Source organism: Cervus canadensis, chromosome 28 (assembly GCF_019320065.1).
Source record: "Cervus canadensis isolate Bull #8, Minnesota chromosome 28, ASM1932006v1, whole genome shotgun sequence".
NCBI lineage: Eukaryota > Metazoa > Chordata > Mammalia > Artiodactyla > Cervidae > Cervus > Cervus canadensis.
Genome location: NC_057413.1, coordinates 1,672,593 through 1,683,654, shown reverse-complemented (window position 1 = coordinate 1,683,654; position 11,062 = coordinate 1,672,593). Strand labels below are relative to the sequence as shown.

The following is an 11,062-nucleotide window of genomic DNA, read 5'->3' as shown; positions in this document are numbered from 1 at the left end:
AGGAGAGCTGTGTGGGAGGGGGGAGCTAGGAGAGCTGTGTGTGGGGGGAGGGGCTAGGAGAGCTGTGGGGGGGAGGAGCTAGGAGAGCTGTGGGAGGGGGGAGCTAGGAGAGCTGTGTGTGTGGGGAGGGGCTAGGAGAGCTGTGTGTGGGGGGAGGGGCTAGGAGAGCTGTGTGTGGGGGGGGAGGGGCTAGGAGAGCTGTGTGGGGGGCGTACCTGGAGGGGCCACAGGAAGTACCGGAAGTCTCCGTTGACGCCGGTCTTGGAGTACATGCTGGCCGTGCCGGCAGTGGTCAAGGACAGGATGGCCAGTTTACCCTGCGGAGGACAGCACGAGTCGGGCGTGGACCCCAGGAAGGGTTGTCTATAGTGATTGGAGGAAAACCGAGGCCAGCTCCCCCACCCCTCCCCTAACGGACAGACACACACTCCCATCTCTGTCCGGCCCAGCGACAGGCGACAGCGACATCCAACGGGGCAGGGGAGGGACAGCTAGAGCGAGTGGGCCGGATGGACAGTGCTGACAGGCCCGATGCTGGGGGAGTGGGCTTCAGGGGCACAGGTGCAGGGGAGCGGCTGGGAGGGCACACGACGCCTGCGGCCAGCAGGGCCGGGCAGCAAAGGGCGGCGTCTCTGCACGACCTGAAACCCGTCTCACGTCCCAGCGCTTGGTTTGTGCACACTTGTCTTCTGAGGCTTTTGGACCTTGAACATCGTCTGCTTGCATGGGAAATCCACAGCTACCACATCCTGTAAAGCAGCTGGGTCCACCAGCCGCTGACGTTATCCTGCTTTCAAGGTGGGTCTGGGCGCTCAGAGGCGAACAGGCGCGCAGCCAGGCTCCAGTCCGCACTGGGGAGCAGGCGCCCTGGGCGGCCGCCCCCAGGGCCCCCGGCCGAGCGCGCCGCCGGACGTGGACGCCCTGCAGCCTTCGCTGGAGCAAAGGGCCGTGACCCCAGGAACCATGCTTTCTCGCCAGTGTAAGCCTTGCACACGGATGGTCCTCCGTGGGAGTTTGGTTAACAATGGCAAACCAGAGGGGACTTGCTGAGAGGCCCCTTCCTTCCCTGATGGACAGGGCCCCTCATCCTGGGGGGTGGGGGTCGTACCTTGAGGAGGCCGTCGTCGTAGGAGCCCGGGAAGTCGAAGGCAAAGCCCCGGCAGAGCACCCGGTCCATCCAGCCCTTCAGCACAGCTGGCACGCTGAACCAGTACAGCGGGAACTGTGGGGGACCAGGAGGGGCGCTGGGGTGTTCGTCCGCTAGGGATTCGGGGGTGCCGCCTCCTCCCCGGCCTGGGCGGGCGGGTGCCCCCGGGGCCGCACGTGTGGGCAGCTTCTCCCCCTGCTCCGAGGCGTGTGGAGTGGCGGTGGCGGCGGGCTGGGCAGGCAGGGCTGATGGCATCCTGGTGGCTGTCGCAGGTGGATCTGGGTCCCCGTGACGTGACTGTGGGCCCCTGACCGAGCCTGCTCTGGGGCAGCAGAACCGTGACCCCAACATGGGGCCGCGGGGAGGGTGTGGGAAGGAGCCTGCCCCTCTCCCCGCCTGGGGTGAGATGTGGCATCCCGGAGTCGGGCCCGGGGGTTCTGAGGAGCTGAGCCTGACTCCACATAGCAGCAGGGAGGTCTCCCTGGAGACTGTGGTCCCCACAGAAGCCCCAACATCATGTCCAACAACAGCGTCGGGGAAGAGAGACAAACACAGGCAACAATCCATTCCCAGAGGGGAAGGGAGCCCACGCTGAGGGCCGTACACGGTGGCCAGCAGCATCTCGGGAGAGGGTCTGCACACAGAGCCAGTACCGCAATGAGAGTGAAAACCAACCTGGAATATCACCAGGTCGGCCTCCTGAAGCTTCTTCTGCTCCTCGATGATGTCGCTGCTCAGAGACCGCTTCTTGTAGGCCTCGTGGGTTTCCACACCGTAGTTGAAGAAGCCGGGGTTGGAGAGGCTGCCTGGGGGAGCAGGACAAAGGCTCCCGCTCAGACGGACGTCCATGGCCCACCAATCCCGCAGTCACTGCGGCCTGGACGCCCCCCAGCAGCCCAAGTCACCGAGACCTGACCGGGGGCCGGGCCCTGTGGTCAGACTGTGGACACAGAGGAGCAGCGAGGGTCCTCACCGTCAAGGGGCCAGAGTCCAGGAGGGACAGATGACCACATGATTAACAGGGCACGGGCTCAGGGCAGCCCTGTGGCACACGGACCTCGTGGCCTGGACGCAGGGGCCGCGCCCGCGTGTGCAGCAGGTGAGCAGGGCGCCCGGGATCCGACGATGGAGCAGGAGCTCCGCTGGGGTCCAGAGGACTGGAAGGGAGGGGCGCTCTGGTGGACGATGCGGAGGGGACCGCCGGGCTGGCCTGGGGAGGGCCTCGGGGAACTGCCGAGGGCCAGGGGCAGGAGGCCGGGGGCCTTGGGTGACCTGCAGGGCTGCAGCTCGGCCGCGGGGGCTCAGCTCTGCGTGCACGTGGGTTGCAGTGGGGGCACATGGTCTCGATTTGGCTCTGAAAAAGCTGTGGCCTCAGCGATTCTGGAGCAGGCCTGGTGGAGGGGGGCACTCAGGCAGCAGCAGGGCTGAGCCCTGAGGCAGGGTGCCCGCAGGTAAATGGAAAGACGAGGCCTGTGGTGGGTTCCCGTCCAGCAGCATGACTTTCCCTAAGCACTGCCCAGTGTTAACAGTGGTCACCGGCAGTTGAGGGTCTCCTCTTACCTCGCTGCGCTCGGACCTCATCATAACAGGCTGTTTCTACCTTTCATAACAACACAAGGGGCTGGGTAATTCCCAAGCGACCAGAGAGGAGTGGGGGGCTCAGGGTGGCCCCCAGCACACAGGCCTGCAGGGCGGCCCGAGGAGAGCCGGCCCCGCCCTTGGGTGCCACGGCCGAGAGCATCCCGCAGCCCAACCTCCCTGGGCCTCACCTTCACTCAGAAGCTCAGCTGGGACCCTTCTGTGTGTGAGGTTGTGTGCCGACCAGAGACCCCGCGGAGGAGAGCCTGTGTCTCAGGCAGGCTGCCACCCCCCAGGTGTGGAGCCCACCGTGGACTCTGCGTGCTTCTGAGAGTGGTAAACAGACAGTATGTGTGGATGGGCCGCGTGTAGTCTAGATAACATTTAAAAGTACATAGCAAATGTATGCAAATATCGGGGAAATGGGAATATTTTTATAAGTGTGGGTGTGGACGCAGTTTTTTAATAAGACAGGAAATCCAGAGTCATGCAGACAGACTGACTCACAGATTGAAACAAAAGATGGAGGCGAAGCTACATCACCATGGGAACTGGTGAGTTATAACATGTACCATGAAGTGACACCATCAATAACAAGGCTCCTGAGAGCTCCAGTGAACGGAGCACATCCCCACCTGTACCTGCATCTACAGGGCTCCTAAGCCCTACAGGAATGTGCTCTTTGCTAACATCTGGAGTAAGGTCTATGATGAGCCACACCAAAGAGTTCTGCCTGCTTGTCCCTGGGGCCGCAGGACAAGGAGGGTGTGTGAAGGGGCTGTTAGTGCTCACCCTCTGCCCACTGTTCACCACACTTAAAATGCTGTTTACACAGAGCCTGTGTCTTACCTGATTCCCTGAAAAACCAGTGGCTCCATCACACAATACTCTCTACCTCCCCAATTCCTGCTCTGTTGCTTTTTCAGTGAAAAGAGCTGTTTGGTTTATTAAAAGAGAAGAAAGACAAGGAGAGGCAAAGATACAACCATTACCACCAGTACTAAATACTAAATCTGGGGTCTTGTTAATACAATTGCAAACAGGAGGAACCTAAAGGTATTTAATTTACTGGGAATTACTGGAAAGGCATAGGTGAAATTATTACTTGCAGATGGTCTGACTGTATATCAGGAAAGACCCAGAGAATCAGCTTAAAACTACAAACAGTAAGAAAGTCAGTAGCAGCCGCATGCACGTGTGAACACAGACATGCACAGATTAGTCCTCTTCACGTAGAGGAACAAAACCTAATAAATAACGTTTATGCAAGATCTGCATGAAGAAAACTCGTAACTACACCTGGAAGGTTGTAAAAGAACGTGAACACGTGGGGAACCACGCCTGTTGCTGGAACAGAAAGAAGCGGCACTGAAAGCTCCGCTGTAAACTTAATCCGTTACCTTTAGAATCTTGCCAACTAAAGGCTGGAACTTGCCATCTGCCTCTATGGGGATTAAGTCACAAGCTGCTGTAGCCATTGATCTTCAACACCCCCTGAAAGGAGTTCAGGGTGGAGATCAGGAATGAGGTGCTCTGTGCTCCGGGAAAAACTACAAGAACATGCCTTCAGGTAGGTATTTTCACAAGAAGATTTTATGAGCCCAATTCTTGTAAGTCCTCATATCTTTAAAGCACTAAAATCATTAATGGTGACATCTGTGCCTTATGACTAGCAGCAACCTGCCAAAATGTGTGCCTGAGTACGTGAACCCTCTCCACCTAAGCCCCAGATATGCTGACCTTCCCTCCACCTCTCTGGAGCAGTTTCAGAGCCAGCTGAGAGGCTGTCTCCTGGGCTATAGTCCTCACTTTATCCCAAACAAAACTTAACTCACAACGGTCTTTCCTGGTGGCTCAGACAATAAAGAATCTGCCCACAATGTGGGAGACCTGGATTTGATCTTTGGGTTGGGAGGACCCCCTGGAGGAGGGCATGGCAACCCACTCCAGTATTCTTGCCTGGCGAATCCCATGGACAGAGGAGCCTGGCGGGCTGCAGTCCACGGGGTCGCAGAGTCGGGCACGACTCAGCGACCAAGCGCAGCAGAACTGGTGTGTTGTGCTTTGTATTGTTTCAGTCAACAATCTGGAAAGCTAATTCAAAAAATCTTCATGGAAAAGTCAAAGTAGCTGTAAAAAATAGTAACACAAATGAAGATGACCTAACTCTATGAGATGTTAAATGATTTGCCAAAATAGTGAAAGCCATGTGGTACTGAGTCATAGACAGGAAAACAAAACCAGAGTACAAAGCGCAGAAGAGAATAAAGCATGTGGGAATTCAGGTCACAATAAAGGTGGCTTCTTAAGTCAAGGCAAATAGCTAGATAATGTAATAAATGGGGATGAGAGCTGGGCATGTACTTGGGGAAAACTGGACCCACACCTCACATTGAAATAAATTCTGAGTAGAGAAAGTATTTAAAAAGTGGAAGCTGCCAAATACTATAACACCTTTAAAAAAGTAAGCTTAGAGTTTATATGACCCAAAATGCACACGTCCAAAGAACACTGAGCAAAAGTAAATGAAGAGAAGCCACCACAGCAAAGCCAAAACTAAAAATGAGTCAGGTAAAAACATATTTACAAGTCATATTTCAAGCCCTACACCAGAGGCCATTTCCCACCTGTCTGGCTGGCAATCATCAAGTGCTCGGTAAAACAAGGGCACGCGCACTCGTGAGCACCGTGGGCTGGAGACTGCCCTGGTGCAGCGCTCACGGAAAGCAGTTTGACGTTGTCTGTGAAGATTCAGAACACACGTTCCCTCTGCCCAGCAACTCCACTCTGGATAACTCGCACGTGTGGGGAAGCGCGGCCACTGTTCTTGCTGCGGTCCTGTGATCGCAGCAGAGGTGGGCAACAACCACAACTGCGTGAGTGGGCACTACTCAACCTCGGCACCTCCAGACAGCGGGGGGGCGGCGGGGGGGGCGGGTTCTGAGACGGCGGGGGGTTCTGAGACAGCGGGGGTTCTGAGACAGCGAGGGGTTCTGAGACAGCTGGGGGGGTTCTGAGACAGGGGGGGGGTTCTGAGACAGCGGGGAGGGTTCTGAGACAGCAGGGGGGTTTCTGAGACAGCGGGGGGGGGTCTGAGACAGCGGGGGGGGTTTCTGAGACAGCGGGGGGTTCTGAGACAGCTGGGGGTTCTGAGACGTGGGGGGGCGGGGGGCGGGTTCTGAGACGGCGGGGGGTTCTGAGACAGCGGGGGGGGCTTCTGAGACAGCAGGGGGGTTCTGAGACAGCGGGGGGATTCTGAGACAGCAGGGGGATTCTGAGACGGCAGGGGGTTCTGAGACGGCAGGGGGGGCTTCTGAGACAGCGGGGAGGGTTCTGAGACAGCGGGGGGTTCTGAGACAGCTGGGGGTTCTGAGACAGTGGGGGGGGTTCTGAGACAGTGGGGGGTGGTTCTGAGACAGCGGGGGGGTTCTGAGACAGCGGGGGGTTCTGAGACAGGTGGGGGTTCTGAGACAGTGGGGGGTTCTGAGACAGTTGGGGGTTCTGAGACAGCGGGGGGGTTCTGAGACAGCGGGGGGGTTCTGAGACAGCTGGGGGTTCTGAGACAGCTGGGGCTTCTGAGACAGCTGGGGGTTCTGAGACAGCGGGGGGGTTTCTGAGACAGCGGGGGGAGGTTCTGAGACAGCAGGGGGGGTTTTGAGACAGCGGGGTCTTCTGAGGCAGCAGGGGGTTCTGAGGCAGCGGTGGGGGCTTCTGAGACAGAAAAAGAGAAAGCAACACGTAAAGCAACACATGGGAACGCGTGTTCCCATGTTTAAAAGGCAGAGACAAGAGTCATTAGACTGTTGACTGCTTTAGGTACACCCAGAGACAGCACAAAGTCACCCCAGAAAGATGCAGAGGCAGCGGGAGACCCTGGTTCCTTTGGGAGCAGAGAAACCAGGTGGCTGGGGGTGCAGGAAAAGCCATGCACCGCAGACCTTTTTGACATGAGTACTGTACATCACGCGTAGTGATGAGTTTTGTTTACAAACACTTTTTTAATTAAAAAAAATTCCAAGAAGGCAAAAAAACTCCTAACAATCTGATTTTAAACCAGGCAGAGGATTCCAACGGGTGTCTTTCTGAGAAAACACAGATGGCCAACAGGCACGTGAACAGATGCGCAACATCACTGACCATCAGGGACCAGAGCAGGGCCACGGCGAGACACGACCTCGCGCCGCTCAGGATGGCCACCAGTGAGACAAGGCAGCCGGTGCTGGGGAGGACGTGGGCGAGAGTGGACCCGCGTGCGGCTGGTGCAAAGTGCAGCCCCCGTGGGAAACAGTGTGGAGGGTCCCCCCAGGCTGGAAATGGAGCTACCATCCAGCAGTCCCACTTTTGGGTATTTACCCGAAGTAAGGGGACACAGTCGTTCAAAAAGGAACCTGCACCCCTGTGTTCACTGCAGCATTACTCACAATAGCCAAGAGATGAAAACAACCTAAATGCCCGTCGGTGGATAAGGAATGTGATACGCACAGCGTGCCCGTCAGTGGATAAGGAATGTGATACGCACAGCGTGCCCGTCAGTGGATAAGGAATGTGATACGCACAGCGGGCCCGTCAGTGGATAAGGAATGTGATACGCACAGCGGGCCCGTCAGTGGATAAGGAATGTGACACACGCACAGTGGGATTATCGTTCAGTCATAAAGAAGAAGGAAACCCTGCCATGTGGCCACAACATGGACAGACGTGGAGGGCGTTGCTAAATGAAATACGCAGAAAAAGAAAAATACTGTATGATCTCACACATGGGAGATTGGTGCAATCTTAATAAGCAAATGGCCACTTCCGCCACCAAACTAAATGAAAAGTAAGTGAGCTCGGGAATACAGAAAGCAGACAGGTGGCTGCTGAGGTGGGGGCTGGGCAACATGGACGAAGAGGGTCAGAAGAGCAAAGTGTGGGCCCCAGGCTGTCACGCACAGTGCACTGACTGCAGTTAAGACCACGACATGTCCCAACGACAGGATCGGGAAAGTCCTCATCAAGAGGGAAAAGGAGCGGAACTGTGTGCGGTGACGGTGACGAGCGTCAACTGGACTTACTGTGATCATTGTGCAATGGATACAAACCTCATATCCTTACATTACACATCTGAAACAATACAAAGTGATGTCAACTGTACCTCAGAGAAAAGACACACAAGAAGAAGAAAGTTAAAAAAAAACACAAAAACCCACAGAGCATCTATGACTCACCAGTGATGTCCTTCCCCGTGGCCCTGGGCTCAAAGTTCAGGGCATAGAGGTCAGAAACGGTGACGCTGCAGCCTTGCTGGCTCAGTTCAGCCACCGCCACATCCTTCAGGGCCCCGTTGAAAGACCTGGGCTCTTGGTGTGCGTAGACGATGAGCACTTTCTTACCTAAATCCAGACAAGAAACCATTTCTCTTGAAGAATAACTCCCCTCTGTCAAAGCTGAACAAGGACCAAGCTGACAACAGGAGGCACACAAGGGCTGAGGCTAAGTGAGAAAGACCAACGCTTTTTACGGGAGACAGCTGCAAAACAATGTGCATTCTAAGAACCTAGCTCTATCAGTTCACCACTACTTGGGTTTACAGACACAGGAGTCGAGTTACGATCCCCAAGAATAACACGACTGTATTCTTTTAAAGCCCAATCTGTTCTGGTTATCCACTATGAGACGTTTTAGGCGTGTTGCCTAAGATCAGAATTAGAAACTGCTGTGACTAATCTTTCGTGCTAACCCCTTGTTGGCAGGTCAGTCGCTGACACACAGCTCTGCTTCCTTCCTCTCCACTGAAAACTGACACATAAGATACATTAAAAAAAAAAATCAGATATGAGTCCCCGGGGGAGGCAGGGTCTGCATGAAGCCCGGCTTCGGTGGAGAGCCTGACAAGAGGCCCCACCCAGTGCCATTCATACCAACAGTCTCTGAAGCCACACTGTCCTCCAGGACATTCTCTGAGGTCATGTACCAGTTCCTTCCAGAAGGCAGCTGTGGGGATGTGTTTAAATTTTCCGTGGGAACCTCTTAAGACCAAAATATTTAAACTCTTGATCTATATTATTCTGTTTAGGCCCTTGAGAAAATATAAATGTTAGTTTGAAGCAAACAGCTTTGGGGCACTCAGCAGGGTGTAAAGGTTGAACTGCAGGAGTGAAATTAATGATTAACAGTTTTAACTTCTCAGGCTCATTTGTTATAAAGGAACTCGGGGGGCTTAACAGGAAACAGGATACAAATGAAATAGCCACACCGATGGTTCTAAACCAGGGAGACTGTTACCTCCCAGGGAGTGTTTCACAACATCTGGAGACATTTCTCGGTTGTGGCGTCTGGAGGGAGCAATGCTGGGATGTGGGAGACAGAGAGCCAGGCTGCTGCAGGACACAGCGCAGGAGAGGCCCCCCGACAGAGCGCTCTCTGGCCCCAAATGTCGGCAGTGCCGCAGCTGAGAAACCCTAATGGTCAACATATGCATAAAATAACATGAATTTTTATCTTATGAAATGCAAGGATTTTCATGCTATAGTGTTGAACAAAAAGATGTCACAGTGGGATGCATGTGTCATGCGGTATTTCTACCCATGGTTACTCTCGGGGCTCACTCAGTATCTATTGATCGAGCAGCTATTATGTCCCAGGGGGTCATCCCAGAGGCTGGAGGCAAAGCAAAGACAAGATAAGCATTCTATTTTGGTGGGGCTGAAATGAACAATCAAACAAGTAAGAAAATACAAAACAAGATAATTCCAGGTTGCAGTCCACATTATAAACAAGTTTTATACACGAGTGTTGTCTGGAGTTTTTATAACAAAGTATTCAGTTTCTAATAAATTTTTCATTTAACAAAGTTTTACTCCCCCATAGCTAATAGTCACCTGCCATGTCCCAGGAAGATGGGTATTTTTCTCTCTGAATCCTGCTGGGAGGAGGGTGTGCTGTTAGTCCTGGGTGCAGGGGGCCCTGAGCTCTCAGGCACGGTCACTCTCAGTGATGCCAACGACCTAGAAGAGGAAACAAATGCTGAGGGAGGTAGGGAGACTCGGTGGGCAGCTCCACGTGCGGCAGTGGGCAGGTTGAGGCAGGGGGAACGGCAAGCATGAGGCAGCGTTGGGACTGGCCTGGGGTGCTCAGAGAGCCTACACAGTGGACATGCGGATACAACAGTGCAGGGTGGTGGGGAATTTGGTCCAAGGGGTGGGTGGGTCAGTAGTGCAGGGGTGAAAACTTGATCCTGAGCCTAGCAGAAGCCCCCGGAACGAGTCTGGAGAGTGATGGGCTGCAGACTCAGGGAGCATCTGGTCCTGAGATCTCCGGGGTCAGGCCCAAAGACACTCTGGTTTGGGAAGAAAAGCTTTCATTTCAGTGACAACAGCAAGGGGGGCATCCCCTTACCGCTCTGCCTGGTCCAGGGCACCTAGTTACATCACCTGCCAGGCCGCTGCGGACCTTGGAGTTTTGACTCCTCGTGGGGTCCAATTCTCCTAGTTGTACGGAATGAGAAACTGAGGCCCAAGAAGCAGGCCACTTGTCCAGCACTTCCCTACTGACCTTGCTCCACAGCAGGGAGAGCCGTCTCCTTCCGTGGAGAGGGCATCCTTACCAGGCCGACAGGAACAGAAGCGTGCGGTGTTAAACTACATATATCATACCACACCAAACCGGCTGACACCTTTTATGCACTCTATCTCGTTCCATCCTCCTCGACTGCTCCTTTCCTTGTCTTCCCTCCATCCCCCCTAGAACATAAACAGCAGCGCAGGAAGCACACACCGAATACCCGTCCCTCTTCTTGGATTTTCTGGCTGAGATTCTCAGGGACTAAGGTTGGAGAAGCTGAGTTTCGGGTCCTGGCACCCGGGGCAAAGGCCGAGCCGGAACCCCGCGGGCCCAGGCCGGGTCTCCGCGCCGCCCGCTCGCTGACCCCAGGCGGCCCGCTTCCCGTCCGCGCGTGGGGTTAGCGCTGGCCGAGTCCAGGGCGGAGGGCAGCGGCTGGGGGCAGCGACGGGCCTGCGCACACCTGCGCCCCAGGCCTTGCACGTGCAGCGGGGAAGCTCGGGCACGCGGGGGTGGGAGCCCGCGGAGACCCTGGCCCTGAGAAGCGGCCCTCAGCAAGCGCGGACACTCACCTCGGCCAAAACGCCCGAGACGAGCGGCAGGACGAGACTGAACGTCCGGCGTCCACGCCACGTTCCGCCGCGCGGACTACGCACTCACAGGCGTCGCGAGCGGACAATGCGGACGCGCTCCGCGGGGCTGGACGCTGGGACTCGGACGGTGGGGCCCCGCCCACGGCCCGCCCACGAGCGCCGAGGCCACGCCCACCCCGCCTCTCTTCAGAGGGCAGCCCCGCCC

General features: G+C 55.7%; 1 protein-coding gene across 1 annotated transcript in view; it reads right to left on the bottom strand.

The window, feature by feature from the left end:
* NQO2 (N-ribosyldihydronicotinamide:quinone reductase 2) overlaps positions 1–10,993 on the bottom strand; it is a 15,343-nt gene extending 4,350 nt beyond the window's left edge. Inside the window, exons 1-6 of the mRNA XM_043450528.1 lie at positions 10,837–10,993; positions 9,586–9,711; positions 7,933–8,097; positions 1,823–1,953; positions 1,109–1,222; positions 216–317 (exon numbers count right to left, since the gene is read on the bottom strand). Of these exons, the coding sequence (XP_043306463.1) occupies positions 216–317; positions 1,109–1,222; positions 1,823–1,953; positions 7,933–8,097; positions 9,586–9,592 (519 nt within the window). The 5' untranslated portion in view covers positions 9,593–9,711; positions 10,837–10,993. The remainder of the gene's footprint in view (positions 1–215; positions 318–1,108; positions 1,223–1,822; positions 1,954–7,932; positions 8,098–9,585; positions 9,712–10,836) is intronic.
* Positions 10,994–11,062: the final 69 nt, after the last annotated feature.